We start from the raw sequence: 18,717 nt of genomic DNA on the forward strand, positions 1-18,717 counted from the left end.
ACGTATAAACTGTGTATCCATCACGCACACACACACAGGGTGCGCAGCGATGCATACTCATATACAAGCATCTATAAATGCCTTGTAATCTACAAGTCAGTAAACGCATAGATTCTGCTATATGTCCACACACACACACACACACACACACACACACACACACTCATATATTATTTTCTTTGTGACAGAATTAGAAAGAGATTGCTCTTCAAGTGCCATAACAAAGAAGATAAAACATTTCTTTCGCGACACATCTGGATGCATTTTGGAAAGATGCATGTCCATTCTATAAGGCTTGCAGACAGTCCAATTTATATTTCATTGAGCAATATCATTAGATAAATAACCCCAAAGCTACTCCTGAAGTAAAAGACAAAATTAAACGTATTTATGTCATCTCATTTTTAGAGTAACAAACAAAGCAGTCGTGAAATCGTGCGTCACATGACACGCTGCCATCTTGGCTTTTTGCGTTCAACAACAAGAAACAAAATCCGTTTTCTAAGCGACTCGAACAGGACCAGTGGTGTCGCTTTTCGTGGGTATTTCTCGTGGAAAGCAACATGAATAGTCGTAATTGCTATGGCGGGTACTTTACACACACGTGCATGTATATGTGTGCATGTGTGTGTATAGATATCAATGTGTGCGTGGTGAGAGACACAGAAGAATAGATACAGATATACATACATATATATATGTATGTATATAGCCAACAACACTGATGATTCTCTCCACCACAATTAGTCTCAGAGTTAGTTCCATGCCAAAGGTCCTCACGTGGCAAAGAAGAAAACTCTGAGTAACGACGGAGTGAATCATCAATGAACGGCCTTAAACAAATATATTAATTCTTATACAAGTGCTATAGATTTTACTCTATACATATATGTGTGTGTATATATGTATATATTTATCCATTCGTATTAGTGTGTTTGTATTAGTCTGTGTATGTGTCTGTGTGTCCCATCACACAAACATATATGATGTGTTTACAAGAGAATCCCTTCAAAGACCACCAAGAGAATTTAATTGATTTTTTTTTCAACTTCAGAGCAGAAAATTTGAATTCAGTTTATATACATACGTGTGTGTGTGTGTGTGTGTGTGTGTGTGTGTGTGTGTGTGTGTGTGTGTGTGTGTGTGTGTGTGTGTGTGTGTGTGTGTGTGTGCGCGCGCGCCTGGGTCCTTACGTAACTGCTCTTTAAACACCTCATTCCACGTTGCTTATTCCCGCATATATGCACACATGTATATATAGATATAGATAGATAGAGAGAAAGAGATAGAAATATATATATATATATATATATATACTTAGATATAAACGTATATATGTGAGTGTGTGTATCTCAATGAAGTCACAGCTATAGAGTTCTTCTCTCTTTATCTCTATTTAGTTACATATGTCTCGCTTTATTTCTCTCTATCTATTTGGTTATCTCTCTCTCTCCCTCCCCCCCCTCTCTCTCTCTCTCAGCGGCTCTCCTAATCTCTTTCCTTTTCTTTCTTTCTTTCTTTCTTTCTTTCTTTCTTTCTTTCTCTGTTTCTCTTTTCTTTCTCGGTAGTTCTCTTTATTCCTCTTTCTTTCTCTCCCTCTCTCTTTCTCTCTATCTCTCTGTTTCCGCCTCTCTCTCTCTCTCTCTCTCTCTCCCCTCCCCTCCCTCTCAGCAACTCTTTTTTTCATAGTTACATACTTCCTTTCTGTCTCCGACTTCTCTCCCCCTCCGTCATAATATCAACTATGGCTGCAATCTCTCCAATTCTCATAGACTTATACACCCCCCCCCCACACACACACACATTCACACATATCCGCACATACTATACATTCCCACACCGATATCTACTGTTTGTTCCCAACAATTCTTTGCAGTTTCTTCTTCCGGACAAATATTGCAACCGTCTGATCCTTCAGGCCATATACCATCATCCCTATCTCGGTGCCGTCTGCTCTTTCAAATAATACCACCACCGCCACCGCCACCGCCACCGCCGCCACCGCCACCACCGCCGCCGCCACCACATTTTCTGTCGTCTGTTGTGTTAAGTCATTCTACCCCCTCCTCCGCTATCGTTTGATTATTCATTTCTTTTATTAGTTCTCTCTCTTTCTCTTCTCTTTTCTCTATATCTCTCTCTCTCTCTCTCTCTCTCTCTCTTTCTCTTTCTCTCTCTCTCTCTCTACCCAGATGTTCCTATGTGGTCGCTCGCCCTAAAATTAATATTTCCCAAATTTCCCTCGAACAAAACCTTTAAAAGAAGAGGACTTTAGATAATGTCGTCCAAGATAAACAATGAATGATAAAAAGAAGGGATGGGCAAAACTGGAAGATTTTTGATCCTAGCTCTACTCAGTTAAGGCTCATCCAAATGACACAGCATCACCACCACTTTAATGGCTGCCGTTTCTTCTCTGCTTCATCAAATCGTTTCTGCCATTTGAATTCTGGCGTCGATCCATTTGGAGCCAATGGAAAGGGAGAATTCTCCTGCCTCAATGGAAATGGAGGAGAAAACACCAACCCGTGAGGTTTCATATCGATGAATACACACACATACACACACACTTCCATATCATACTGTAAATATACAAACAATATAGATACAAAAAAACAACAACAACAGTGGTTGACATCCTTGAATGTAATAGCAATGGCGATGGTTGTTGAGACATAAAAATGTCTTAGCTCCACTCTCCGCCATCTTAAGAAAAACTCCCACCTCTGCCTTTTCCCCTTTATTTACTCCACAGATCGATAACCAAAGTTTTATCCCTCTTTATTGTATCTTCTGCCATCTTCTGTTTTTTTACCTTCTCTTTTTCTTCCCTTTTCATCATTATCATCATCATCATATAACCTTTCTCTCCCTCTTCTCTCTCTCTCTCTCTCTCTCTCTCTCTCTCTCTCTCTCTTCTACACTTCCACCTTTTTTCCTCTTCAACATTCTTCACAAACATTCTTTGATGTTTAGTTTTCTTTGTTTTTTTTTCATTCCTCACCTGAACTCTAAATCTTACTCTTTCTCTCTCCTATTCTCTCTTACTCCTTTCTACTCTCTCTCTCTTACTCTTTCTCTTTCCTACTCTCTCTTACTCCTTCTCTTTCCTACTCTCTCTTACTCCTTTCTACTCTCTCTCTCTCTCTTACTCTTTCTCTCTCTTACTCTTTCTCTCTCCTACTCTCTCTCTCTTACTCCTTTCTACTCTCTCTCTCTTACTCCTTTCTACTCTCTCTCTCTTACTCTTTCTCTCTCCTCTGTTTCTGTTCTGTCCCTATCCTTATTTCCTTCTCTCCGTCTCCCCCCCCTCTCTCTCTCTCTCGCCTCTGTATTCCCTCCTCTCTTCTTCTCTACATACCCTTTCTATATTTCACCATATCCCTCTCTCTCGCTCTTCTTCTTCTCTCTCTCTCTTTCTTTCTCTCTCCCTCTCACATTCGTCCAACAACAACGACAAACAAACCAACAAACCACCAATGACGCTCGTTGAACCTTGCTAAAAGAGTTTCGTCTCCTTCCTTTCACCACCACCACCACCACCACCACCACCACCACTACTTCCACCACTACGACCACCACTACCTTCTCATAAACCGAAGTATCTCAGTGTGTGTCCCTTCAGCCGGACGTTGCAGTCTTTCACAGCCGTTGCTGGAGACGGCACAGCTGAACCCGATCTCTATAAAGACGGGCAACAACAACAACAACAGCAACAGCAACAACGTACGCACACACACAGACACATACACGCATACTTACACACACACATAGAGAGACACCCTTCGCTCCGCCTCTGTCTTGGTCATCTCTAGTTTCTTCTCTTGGGACCATTACAATTCTGAGGAAATGCACACACACACACACACACACACACACACACGTTAGAATTCTCTGATTCGTAAGGATAACTTTATTGGCTGACCAGTATATGTCATTTGTGAAGGATAATATTAATGAATGACCAACGCGATTCTTTCATTTATAAGGATAATATTAATGAATGACCAACGCGATTCTTTCATTTATAAGGATAATATTAATGAATGACCAACGCGATTCTTTCATTTATAAGGATAATATTAATGAATGACCAACGCGATTCTTTCATTTATAAGGATAATATTAATGAATGACCAACGCGATTCTTTCATTTATAAGGATAATATAACTGACTGGCCATCGCAGCTCTTTTATATTCTGTTACAAACGTGGTTGGAAAAATAAGTCTTTTGACGTTTGCCACTTCACATTGTCTATAGATTCCATAAAACTTGGCGTTAAAGAAAAGAAAAAGAAGGGAAACCTTTAAAAGGCGATAAAAAAGGGGCGAAAAGCAAGGAAGACAGTCTCATTTTACCCGCATCAATTTTGTCACCGTTTTGTTATTTTCCTGTTTGAGTGTGTTTAAAAATATTTTCTACGATTAAGAAAAAACAGTTCATAGAAAATCTTAAAATTAAAACACGGAGAAACAAGAGATAAAGAAGAGAAAAAAAACCTTTCGTTTTTCATATCATCAAAAATGGCTGCAACTCGATCTTGTACATAAACAAAAATTACGTCCCAAAACGCTCGCGGGCCACATCTACAAAAGTATGTTTGAAGAACTTGTCGATACTTAGAGACAGAAAGATTTCCTCGTAGAAGCAGAGACAGAAAGACTTACTGAGAGAAAGAGACAGACATTAGAAGACTCCAACAGTTTATAGCGAATTGTTTCTATATAAACGTATTGTACATACATACGTGTGTGTGTGTGTATATATATATATATATATATATATATATAGAGAGAGAGAGAGAGAGAGAGATACTTTTGCTCTTGTGACTATACATGTTTCGTTCCACAAAATCTGTTTTATTTTCAACATTATATGGCATAAAACACATCTATGTGTGTATGTATGTTTTTTACTCTCACCGAATGAGGTAAGTTTTCTAACATATATACATATTTACATACGTACACATATGCATATACATAAGTGTGTGTATATATATATATATATATATATATATATATATATTCTTTTACTTGTTTCAGTCATTTGACTACGGCCATACTGCAGCATCACCTTCAAATCGACCCTGGGATTAATCTCTTAAACCTAGAACTTATTCTGTTTTTTTATGAACCGCTAATTTATGGGGACGTAAACATACCAGCATCTGTTGTCAAGCGGTGATGGGTGACACACACACACACACACACACACACGCACGCACGCACGCACACACACACACACACACACACACACACACACACTCAATCGCATGCATTGTATGTAGGCATATATAATATATATATATATACCTTTGTAAATGTATACATATATGTATGCGAGTGTGTGTGTATAATATATACATACACATGTATGTATGCATGTGTGTATATATTCCTTAAATGCGCACAACAAGTATCCATAGTCCTAGTCCGAAGTATGTTGTACCTTATTAACATAAATGTCGCAAGAAGCGTAAAACAAGTGGGAAAGATCTTGCAATCCGGTCTCGATTTCGATTCCAGAACATTTCTTTCTCAACGGTTTGGAAATCCTATAATAACAGAACCTCATAATGTTTCCCTTCAGAACTGTGTTCTTTTTTCGTTTTTATATAAATTTCATCCATCGATATATCTTGGTTTTTCTCTGTAATTATACCAACAGAAAGCAAAGCCATTTTTCCAAAGAAATCCGTTTCACGGTTTTCAAGGTTTGCTTTCTACTGGAAAAGTAGAAAGATGGCGTTCAACTTTCAGGATCGTCAGCGCATTGAGCAAAATGCTTAACAACGTTTCTCTCGGTCCTTTACGTTCTGATTTCAAATTCCGCTGAAATCAAATTTTCCTTTCATTTCTTCGAGTTCGATAAAATGAAATACCAGTCAACTACTGGGGTCAACATCATCGACTCGTCCCCTCCGAATTATTCGCCTTGAACCCTGTAACGAACCGGCGTCCGTTCATGAGGAATATTTTGATTCCGCACATTTATACACTATGGAAACCATGTAACCAGCCTCACAAGTCCTAGGGTTCAAAAATAAAATAAATATGAGCTGCAGCAGAGCCTTGCTGCCTGACACTTGTCACATGCTCCACCACCAAAACAAAAACCACTTCCTGTAATTTAACAAAATATAAAAAGGGCATAAAAATAAAGTACCCTCGGCTCTGAAATTTCACCATTGTGAACATTTACATTTTCTGTTGGCTTTATCGAACGGCAATTCACGTGGCACCAAAACACGGCGTTCTTACACACAAATGCAAACTCTATGCGTTGAGTCGGAATTATAATAAGTTTCTAAGTGGCTTCAATGACTGCTTCACAATATATTTTCGACATGTCTAAGGCGGCGAGCTTGCAGAATATCGTTAACACGCCGAACAAAATACCCAAGCGGCATTTCGTTCGAATTTCGGTTCTGCGTTCAAACTCTGCCAAGATCGGCTTTGCCTTTCATTCCTTCGAGATCGATAGACATATATGTGTGTGTGTGTGAATTGCCAATTCACGACTTCGGATTAGAAGGATGAAAGGCAAAGTTGACTAAGCGGGAATTGACAGCTGGAACAAACACTGCGCAAACAACTCTACCCCTTCGCCGCCCGTTTTTAGTATGGAAGCTCACTTACAACATAACAGACTAAGATGTAAACGCTTTTTAGTTCATCTGAAACAAGAAAAGTGTCAACAGCCAGTTGTTTATAGGGAACTACTTTCTGAGAAATAATTCCCTAGCAGACAAATTAAGATACAAACGCTGCCTTGAGTCTGATCCATGAAAATTGGGTGATATTCTTGCGGCAAGTTTGAGAAAAAAGATGCAGTTGATAGGGTCTCATGAGGACGAAAATATACTTATTGCCTTCAATAACTTTGAAGGGAATCGTAAAATTGAAACAAAAAGAAAGGAAGCGCTTCGATATTAATATTCCCGTCGAACGCTCAATTTCTTGTCGAGTTTATTTCTCTAAAACCTGTCTTGTGAGCCAATCAAGGTCATATGAACGAAAGCAAACTAATAATAGATTATTAGCATTTGAAAGAACATATATCAGCCAATTGTGCAAAAGATGTCTTTGTGTTGGCAATCTGAACGGATAAATGTCGTTTCTACAGAATGTTAATTGCTATGACTTTGCATGGCTTTTAACGAAGAAGAAGCATTTCTGGAACTGTTTGGGAAAACGCTGCAGATTAATCAGCGAAACAAAGAAAAAAAAGTTCATTTTTCCTTTTGCTTGTCAGCGGTCACGCCCATTACTGAGTTGACTGCCAAGATAGATGTATGTGTGTGTGTGTGTGTGTATCTATGTATCAATATATTTATGTACTGGCGCAGGTGTAGCTGTGTGGTAAGAAGCTCACTTCCCAATCACATGGCTCCGGGTTCAGTTCCACTGCATGTCAATTTGGGCAAGTGTCTTCTACTATAGCCTCGGGCCGTTCAAAACCTTGTGAGTGCATTTGGTAGACGGAAACTCATTGAAACTGCAAGAAGCTCGTTATATATATATATGTGTGTGTGTGTGTGTGTGTGTGTGTGTGTGTTGTATTGTATATATGTTTGTGTGGCACGCGTATGCTTGTGCCTTTCTGTGTTTGTACCCAACACCGCTTAACAAGTGGTGCTTGTTTACGTCCTCGTAATCTAGAGGTTCGGTAAAAACAAACGATAGAATAAGTTGCAGTTCATTCATTCGATGGAAAGTTCTTCAAGGCAATGACCCAGCATGGCCGCAGTCTAATGATTAAAAGAAATAAGACAACAAATAAACACACACACACACACACACACACACACACACACACACACACACACACACACACACACACACACACACACACACACACACACACATATATATGCTTACATTTTCATTTGTGTATGTTGTGTTGTAAAAATTCCCAGAGAAAAATTCATGTGAAATGGTTTACCTCGAAATAAAGACTTCACCGCCTCCACTACGTCCGCCACTGCCACCACCCTCCCCTCAACCACCACGACTAGAAGTGTTTCACTGAAATCAATCGTTTCGATCCCATGAAACATCTGAGCGAATGCTGTCAACCTTGTTTGACCAGTTTCTGTAGATGGAGCCACCTGCTATTGCCACCCGTTCTTTGTTGTTTTTTTTTCTTTTTTTACTGATTCAGATGATTTTTTTTTTTTGATTTTTCGAAACTTTCATAATAACAATACGTTCCCAACCGACAAACCGACCTACCTACCTGCCTGTCTCTCATTCAAATCACGCCATCAAACTGGTTCAAACTAGTTGCAATGTCTCTATTTTTGCTGTCGTTGTTTTTAATCCCCGGGTCAGCCTTAGTTGATCAGATTTACTTTCAAAGGTATCCCACCCAGCCATGACATTGGATCTTTTCCTTAGCCTTCGTATATCTAGGACTCCATCACACCCTCTCACTGTAGTCTTCGATTTCTATGGCGTTACGGTGTGATTGGAGGGAAATTTCAATCACATTTCTAAATAGGCGAATGACCAAAATAACAAACAAATCAGTTGACCTGAGAATTACCAGCAATAATGATACAACTATCCCCAAAACACAGCATTCAACATCATAAGTCTGTTGCTGAGCGCTATTACTACATGCTTTGATACTACTACTACTACTAATAATAATAATAATAATAATAATAAAAGTAGTAGTAGTAGTAGTAGAGTTTAGAAAGTTCATAAGGTTGAGTTTTTTACATATACATAAACACATATACAGATATATGTGTGTATGTGTAGAAATATGTATATATGTATGTATTTATATTTATAACTGAACCTTATAAACTTCCTAAACTCTCTGACGAAGCCCAGAGACACACCCAACTACCTTAATCTTATCTACCAAATACTTCAGTTCACTGAAGGGATAAAAGTAGAGTGGAGTACTTTGGCCTCTTGGCTGAAACAGCTGTAACATTTTATCCTATTTTCTATGTCCTACGTTATATATTTTAATAATTACTGGTATTTTTATATTTTATAAATAGACATAATATAATGTCTATAAGTTGATGAATACCACCTCTTGATCCCCTCCATTTTCTTATTGCTATATATATATATATATATATATATAGCAATTAGTACAGTCAGGCTGCTGTGAAGAATAGAAAATGCAACCTTTCGGATAGAGTACTTCTTTATTCTGAAGGAAAAGTGTCCGAAACTTTGGATTTTCCTGTCCTCACAGCAAGGTCACTCAGTTCTTTTTTATCGGTTTCAATAAATAATGTAAGTCATGTCCGACATCGCCCAGCTCTGGCCTCATTCAGGTCTGTTTGGTCTACACACATACATACACATGTATGTATGTGTGTGTGTTGATATGAATGTATACGTATAATATATATATAATGTATGTATGTATGTATCAAAGCAGGGAAAATTATATATTTTCTATGAAATTTTTGGGTTTATCATTTATCCATTATTTATTAATTTGTGTATTTAAGCAATAATTAAGCAATATATCTATTTCTTTATGCATTTACCAGATTATCAAAAATCTTCCATCGTCCATTACTGGGATTGAACTCAGCAAGAAAGATTCCAATATACCACCGATAATGAGTGACAGTTCGACAGATAAATATGCACAGTTAGATGAAGCGATGATGCATCACAAGAAGAGGGGCAAAACCAACAAACGTTTCCTTGACGACAGCAGCAATGGTCAAATTAGTACAGCGGCCAGCGAGGACGAAATCGATGAACTTCGACCCAACATCCAAAAGAAACAACGGCCTCGCAGACCTTCGCAGATTTCAGCTTCCATAACTTCTCAGTCAACCACCACCACCAGCCTCTCCACCCTAACTAACGGACCGAAAGTCAATAATACGTTAGTATATATATATATATATATATATTTGTTTCATTTCTTTGTGTCTTTCTGGTTCCTTTCAGTTGGGAAGGATAGGATTTGCATTATCGTGGTTGGAGTTGGGATAATGGTGCAATTTGTGTTGCATAAATGCATGTTATATTGCCTATAATAGATGTATGTGTGATATATCGAATACACACACACATAAATAAGGCAATGACAAAGATAAACATGAGTTTATCAAGAATCAAATTTAAAGTAAACAGAAAATGGAGAAATATTAATCAACAACAATTGACTTACATTAATTATTATTTATTAATTCAATTCAAATAGACTGCATCCCATCTAACAGTTGTTTCTGCTTCCAATCTTATACGGTGTTGCCATTCATATTCTACAAATAATATTCATCATGTTTGGTAATAAATCCAATGTGGGACATGAAGCTCCATCTATTGAATTTAAAAAATAATAATTGATGTAAGTCAATTGTTGTTGATCAATATTTCTCCATTTTCTGTTTACTTTATACACACACACACACACACACACACAAACACACAAACACACACACACATATATATTTTTATATATACATTACAGGTCTACTAACCAGCCATGGGATGTGTTTAAGACAGTATCACGGAAAAACGAGACTATTTACGAATCAACGACGAACTGGTTCGAGTTGGCAGCGAAGACTTTCAAGATTTTTACGTTTGTGTTTCTTTTCGTGTGTGTGATGGGAAGTGCCTTGGCTAGCAAAGGAAGTCTTCTCATCATGACCAGAGCTATTGGGAAAAAAAACCAGGTGAGATAAAAATTTTCTATAGAACAACAAAATACGTAGGAATGCACACACACACACACCACGACATTAATGTACCTGTCTCCGCCGGATCAAAATGAACTTACACGCTCTGGATCTCTTTGGCTTCCTACTATATTTATTTTGTGTTTCTGTGTAGATAGATAGATAGATAGATATAACTGTCTGTGTGTATGTGTGTGTACATAAATTCTGTATAAATATGTTATCAATGACTTGATGCCTTGCAGCTACTTGTTCAAATTTTATCCTGTTATACCTATGTACAGGTATAATATATCCTTATAAAAAGAGATGATGTATAAAACGTCCAAAAATGATCAAATATATGCACATTAATTAAGTGAAAGTATTATAGCAGTCAATTGCTTTTGATACAGATATCAGCGAGACGGACAAACATTGATAAGAAGACACACTGCCAATTAAATAAGAAAATTGTTGACGTTTAGCCCAAAGCCGATTTTCAGTGGGAAGACCGATATTTTAATGTATCAAGTTGCGGTTTTCTAGGACTTCCCTATCCAATGTACCATTCTTTGTTTTAAAGGTTCCTATGTCTTAAGGAAGGAATGTGTCCTTTCTTTTTTATGGCATTGGAGTTTGGTTTGAGAGAGATTTGGCAGTTATTTTTCACAGTGACACATACAAATCCAAGTTATTGTTGTTGTTGTTATTATTGTTAATATTTTATTAGCAGTCACTGTGCACCCACGTCAGTTCGAAAGCATGCACAGTTCACGTTCAGTTTGCTTGCAAGCTTTGCACGGTAGATTTCACTTTAGTAGTAGTAGTAGTAGTAATTGTTGTTATCGTTTTTATTGTTGTTGTTGTTACTATTGTATTTTTCCCCAATTTTTAGAGCTCAGAGTCCCGAGACAGGTGGGTGTACCTGGTAATATGTACCTTGTGTGTACCCTATGTTGTGATGTTCCTAGAATGTTTGTTTAAAGCCATGTTTGGCAATATACCCCGGCCTTCCATAGGAAACATGATCTGGGTAAGTAGACTCCTTTATTTCCCTTTTCCACACCACATACGCATATACATGCGCAAATGCACAAATAGATATACATTATGTGTGTGAATGCGTGTAGTGATGTGTGTGTGTGTGTGTGTGTGTGTGTGTGTGTGTGTGTGTGTGTGTGTGTGTGTGTGTGTGTGTGTGTGTGTGTGTGCGTGCGTGCAGTGATATGCACGCATACACACACACACGCACATACATTCGCACAGACATACATGAATACATACATGCATGCATACGTACACATACATGCATACACAATACATACATTATTATTATTATCATTATTGAGTGAGAGAGCAGCACATGACCTTGCAGGTGGGGCCCAGTTAGAATTTTCTTTAGGTTGAGTAACCCATCCTGCTCAAAAGGTCCCTGAATAATATTCAAACCCCAAAGAATTCCTCTCAACACATGACTATGATTCTCCCCCACTACTCTTGTTCGTGATAAGAGATGCACATATCCTCAGCCACCAAGGGACATGCTCAACTGGTTAAGGTCAAACAACTGACAAGCAAATCTTGAGCAGAATATTTGCTGTAGCCCATCTTTTACAAGACAAAACATGTACATGATAAAACTTCCAATCAGTTAAGATCAGAAGCCATGATAGCCACTGCTTGGTACTGCATCAGGGCATATTATCATCATCATCATCATCATCATTATTATTGTTATTATTATTATTATTATTCCTTTCATCCTTTCGGGGCCGATGAATTAAGTACCAGTTGAGTACTGGGGTCGATGTAATCGACAATCCCCCTCCCCCAAATTTCATGCCTTGTACCTATAATAGAAAGGATTTTTATTATTATTATTATCCTCTTTCCTATTTTTCTCTTCGGCAGATTCTGTTAGTCGAATCGTTACATTCGTTCGGGCTGTGCCTGTTCCTGTTTAGAGTGCTTCCATGTTTAAACACAATACGATGCCTATTGCTGATGAACGCTGTCTGCCAAATGCCTTCCATTTTCAGACTTTTTGCTACGAAAAGATCCGAGGATCCGAGACGAAAGATAATCACAATCGTTTTTGATTTCCTGGCGGTTCTCATGCAGTTGTCCGCTCTCGTAGTGGCCATCACCTCTATGAAAACCTCATGCATGCGTGACCCGCCTCGCGTCACTGACACCAACAACAGCAATACATACGGGCTTTATTTTCCCAAAAACGACAAGAAGCACTGGTCTCAACAACAAAATGGCGATGATCCCACGACTTCTGACATCAACAGTGATAGCATTTTGTCAAATATGACATGGGAAGTTCCTGTGTCATTGATCCTCATTTCGGTAAAATGGTGGGAAAATTTTGTGGATAAATCAATAAAGATCGGCTCTAGGGAATTCTGTGTGAAAGAGTACAAGGATACTCTCTATAGAGTACGAGTAAAGGCTTATATATTGGTTAGTGCTTGGAAGGTCGGACTGACATTTGGTTTCGCTTTTCTGTTGATGCCCAATCTAAGTCTGGTTCATAAAGCATTTGGTAGTCTTTTCCAAGACGAGGTTTACAACTACATAAACACCACAGTTCCTACACCAGTCCATTCAAATGGCACTTTAAAGACTACTGGGGCACCAATTAGTCCCTTTACAGGTAGTACTGTAACCGAGTATAAGAGCACCCAACAGAAAACCATCAACTGTACAAATGTGACTGATGTTGCAGACGTAACCTGGATACTCTGCTGGAGCAAACAAGAAGATGCCTGGAGAGAGTTTATGACATACTTACCGTTGATCGTCCAAATTGTGTCATCGGGTCTTTGTTATTATTTTGCTAGACTTGCTTGCAAACTGTGCATGCAAAGATTCTCGTTCGCAGCTCCACTCTGTTTGGCGACGCCTGTCGCGGTTGGAACGCTGTTATCGTTTTATTACATTAAACCGAACAATATTTTTACCAAAGAATTCTTGCAATGGCCCGGTATGGAAGCGGAGCCTGATAAACAAAAGCTAATCTGGCATATGGGAATCGGGTTTGGCCTTTGGTGGGTATCACAGTTGTGGGTCACCAGATATATTTGGACACCTAAAGCAACACGACTCGCCTTTACAGAAAAGTAAGTACTCTTCGTGTTTATTTTCATTGATTTACAAATGATTTTATTTGTTCACGTTGTTGCTGTGCATATTGTTGCACTGTGACTCTGCGTTCAATAATTTCAGTGCATGTTTTTTTGCCTTTGTTGTGCATGTTTCAGTCGCTATTCTACATGCTTCTGCCACTGTGCATGTTGCTGTTTCTACTGTGCATGTTTCTGTTGTCCCAGTGCAGTCTGTACTTTTTATAGTGCATGTTGTTGTTGATACTGTTGCTGCAGTGCATTTGGAACTCTGAAATTGTTTTTCAATAACAAGATCCAAAAGTAAAAGTAAAAAAAAAAAATAGATGTATCAAGGTGCGGTTTTTACGATAGAGTCTTCGTCATAGCTTTTTGAACCTTTCGGGGCAAGAATGAAGGGAAATGGATAGGATAGCGGTGGATACTACGAGAAGATATTCTACGGAAATTAGAACAAGATGTAGGAAGTCCGCCATCTTGTGACGTTAACGAGGTCATCAAAACTGGCTTCAACTGGCTCAGTCATGTAGGAACTCTCGTTACATTTCCGCTGATTGCCGCCAATTAATAATTAAATAATTAGTTCTGATTGAGGCACAAGACTAGCAATGTTGAAGAAAGGAGAGCATTACTTAATAACAATCAACCTCAACCTTTAACGACTTGATTTTATCAACCTATATCCTTCCGAAAGTATCAGCCAAAATAATTCTTCCAAGACATCTCTCTCTCTCTCTCTCTCTCTCTCTCTCTCTCTCTCTCTCTCTTTCTCTCTCTCTCTCTCTCCCTCTTTCTCTCTCTCTCTCTCCCTCTCTCTCTCCCTCTCTCTCTCTCTCTCTCTCTCTCTTTACATCTCTCTTTCTTTCTCTTGTCCTTCAGACTCTTCATGTTGCCACTCTACTGTGCTGGATTCATTGAGCAATCTCTGTTGCTTAACCGACGGCGAAATGACAAGGAACGCATGCCCAACAGGAATTTATCTGATGATATTTCTATCGATAGCAATTCGACTGACCCCATGCGCAAGCAGCGAGAACAAATTGTGCCTAAAATCTACATTTGCGCCACAATGTGGCACGAAACAGTACATGAGATGACGCAGCTATTAAAATCTGTCTTCAGGTAAATATAACACACTGTAACATTTCAAGGTGCTAGAGCGCCAACCTAGATGCTTTAACTGTTATAGAAATGTGCGTTAAATAACGCAAGCTCGTCCTTTCTGCCTTACTGATTTACGGAAAAGGAGAGGGGGCTTCTCTCACGGTTTGTTAACTGCGTCTCATGTAACCTCTTCAGTCATAACTTACTCAGACATAACTTTCTCTAACTTAAATTCCTTTATAAAGTTTTTAAAAATAACCTTTGCACTCTTCACTTCCTCTTGAAACAACTTGCTCTTATATTCCAGGATGGACATAGATCAAAGCGCTCGGAGAAATGCACAAGATTACTTCAATGTCCAAGACCCAGATTTCTACGAATTTGAAGGTAAGATTTTAACTGTTTCCCCACACAAATTCATGCAACCACAAAAGAACAAGTTTCTCACTTAACTCGAGAGGCATTTCGTTCCTCTTTTTATACTGCTAGTATATATATATATATATATATATATATATATATATGTATGCGTGCAGTAGTGTTTATACAATATATGTATTCATATATAGTTAGATATATATATGCATATAGATACACGCATAAATCCATCTAAATACATACATCTATTTCTCTTATTCGCTCTCTGTCCATATATATATATATATGTGTGTGTGTGTACTGTGTGTGTGCATGTGTGCGTGCGTGTGTACCAATACACACACTCACGCGCAAAAGACAACTGGTAAGTTATTTGTCATACATACAGGGAGTTCGAATCTACAATTTAACCACCACCACCCCGACCTCCACCCCGGAGTGTTGGGGGTTAGGGGTAGGGTCATGAATGTCACAAGTTCTCACGACCTACATCATCAGTCGATGTAATCCAAATAAATTGACATAACTTCCAGTGGAATGCGCTCGGAATCTAACCTCGCCACTGTAATCCAGCCGGAAGGACAGATAAATGGGGGGTCCCGACCCCTTACCCCACAAGCCAGCACTATCACCATCACTGCTGCAGACCACTGTCCAGATACTCTGCTCCACCACCACCATCAGCAACCAACAACAATTACAATATATCTTTAAATTTGAAGTCAAGATATAAAAGTAAATATAGCCATCACTTGGAATCAAACACACACACCGTCATATATGGACATAATACACAAATACACAAGTATGCATACAGGCACAAACATACGGAAATATGCGCACACACACATATGGTTATACATCTACACACACACACATACGTACGTACTTAGGTACATGATGCGTGTGTAATACATACATGCATTGGAACACACACACACACACACACACACACTCGAATACAAAGTTGTACGGTGATGCACACATCTATTATATGCAAACGTACACAGACTGGCACCAAATATACATAGACAGGCAAACAAACACACGCACACCTACATATGCACATACACAGGCACTGACACACACACACACACACAAACGTTGACAGCGGACACATATATACGGAATGTGTAGATAGGTTTGATGTGATGACTAAGAGATAGATAGAGAGATAGATAGATAGGGCGAGAATGAGAGTGGAGAGAGAGAGCGTGAAGAGATAGGTAGGTAGAGAGAGAGAGAGAGAGAGAGAGAGAGAGAGATACAGACGGGTATAAAATGAAATGAAATAATATCTAAATCAACATTTATAAAACCGTCTGTGATAGAAGATAATCGATCCAAGTCAAACAGCAGAGATAAATACAATAAAACACGTTAAAAATGCAATGAAACACAAAAGATTGTCTGTAAATATTTTTTCAAGTCGATTAAACGAAATGTGTCCGAGATGGGGGAGGGGGTGGAGAGTATTAGAAACAGGGGGATGGCAAAAGAGTAGGAGTGAATAAGGGGAGAGAGAGAGAGGGGGAGGGGGAAGGTCGGAAGGGATTTTAATGTACAAAGAGAGAGATGTGGTTGATGGGAGTTAAAACCGAGACGTTTGGTGGAGGAGGAGGAAGAGGAATGGGAAGTGGGGAAAGGAGATTGTACTGAGGGTGGAGTGAAGACAAGGAAATGGGAGGAGGGGGGAGGGAGGGAGCACGTAACAGAAGGGAACGGGCATTGCGTGGTGATGCGGATGTATATTAAACTCTTACAAAGCAGCCAACGGCCGTTCTCTTTCTCTCTCCCTCTCTCTCTCACTATATATATATATATATATATATATATATATATATACATATATATATTGATAGAATATCATGGCTACCGAATAAGTTTCACATATTCTTAGATATCTTCAGTAAAGCGAATCGCCACATCAAAGTGGCGGTTGAATGTGACAACTAGTTTAACCGCAGACAGATTCTCCTCCTCCCCCTCCTCCAGCTACTTATCGGTGCAACCAGTTGGCGGAGAATCTGCCTGGGGTTAAACGAGTAGTAACATCCAACTGTGGTGACTTGCTTTACTCCGTTCTCTATCTCTTCTTCGCATTTTATAACTGGCTATTTTGCTTCTATGACGGAGACGGAAAGAAGTTCCTCGTGTGTGTATTATTTAGTAAAGGTTATTTCTACAGATATTCGATAGCAAATATGGCCAACACGGATTGATACAACGTTTCGTATCGAGACGTCAGATGTAAACAAACAACGAGATCGAAGACAGAAATGGGTAATGAGTGTATTTCCATATTTCGGGGGCTTTTGCCCCTTCATCAACAGCCATTTAACCCCTTCTCACCCCAGAACACATTGCTTCTATAGAATATCTGTAGAAATACTTTGAACAAAATAATGCAACAAACACGGCGGATCTAGTTCAAAACGGGGGCACCAGTTTTCATTTATGTTTTATGTAGTGTTTTTGGTACCGAAAGACTTTCAAACTTCGTATACTTATCTATTTTGTGTTATAGAACAGAAAAAAAATTTTGTATTCGAAGTTATTTCATGTAAAAAAATTGTCTTATTTCGATAATTTCAACCAATCACTGACAAGTATTCAGCTGTTTACCGTTACTCCTTTGGCAGTTTAAGCGGTGTAAAGCCTATTTAATCTCCATTACTTCTGACATTTTGCAGAGAGGCAACACACGTGTGTTCGTTTTCCTTCGTTTTATTTTTAATATAATTTCGTTAACATCTGCCTGAACTGTATGTGTACAACATTTGCCCTAACCCTAACCCTTCCCTCAAAAACCAGGCCTTGTGCCTATAATAGAAAGGTTTATTAGCTACTGCCAATATGCTTCAACCATTTTTTGACAAGGAAATAATAATTTTATCACCGCCAGAATCGTTTGAGAATCATTTGTTTACGTAGTCAGCACTTACTGTATTCGGCTGAATGGACGTCAGTCATTGGTTGAAATTACAGAAATACGACAACTTTAACATGAAATAAGTTTCAATATAATAATTTTTCTAAAGAAGACTAAGAGAAAAAGATGTTTTATATGACACATCCTACCAGTGTCCCAAGTTTCAAAGTGTTTCGTTAAGAAAATACTGGCGCCCCCGTCTTGAACTAGATCCAACACGGCAAAGTGTGGAACTGACTTATAAAAACATTTAATATACTTTCTTGTGTATTTGGGTTGCATAAAGAAATACCCCCTACCTACAGAGCATTAGTGTTTGTGTCTCCCACCACCGTAAATGAGCGGTTCGGCAAAACAGACGGATAGAATAAGTGCCAGGCTTAAAGAAAAATAATCAGTTTGTTCGACTCGACCCTTCAAGGCGGTGCCCCAGCATGGTCGCAGTCCAATGACTGAGACAAGTAAAAGAATTTTTTAAATGTGTGTATGTATGTATAGGTATTATATGTA

General features: G+C 38.7%; 1 protein-coding gene across 1 annotated transcript in view; it reads left to right on the forward strand.

Moving 5' to 3' along the window:
* LOC149132442 (chitin synthase chs-2-like) overlaps positions 1 to 18,717 on the forward strand; it is a 42,498-nt gene that overhangs the window by 10,752 nt on the left and 13,029 nt on the right. The window contains exons 3-8 of the mRNA XM_089363599.1: positions 9,532 to 9,878; positions 10,470 to 10,677; positions 11,558 to 11,695; positions 12,574 to 13,790; positions 14,673 to 14,915; positions 15,205 to 15,284. Coding sequence (XP_089219725.1) covers positions 9,532 to 9,878; positions 10,470 to 10,677; positions 11,558 to 11,695; positions 12,574 to 13,790; positions 14,673 to 14,915; positions 15,205 to 15,284 — 2,233 coding nt within the window. The remainder of the gene's footprint in view (positions 1 to 9,531; positions 9,879 to 10,469; positions 10,678 to 11,557; positions 11,696 to 12,573; positions 13,791 to 14,672; positions 14,916 to 15,204; positions 15,285 to 18,717) is intronic.

This window comes from Octopus bimaculoides, chromosome 15, assembly GCF_046866305.1.
Source record: "Octopus bimaculoides isolate indiv1 chromosome 15, ASM4686630v1, whole genome shotgun sequence".
Classification (NCBI taxonomy): domain Eukaryota; kingdom Metazoa; phylum Mollusca; class Cephalopoda; order Octopoda; family Octopodidae; genus Octopus; species Octopus bimaculoides.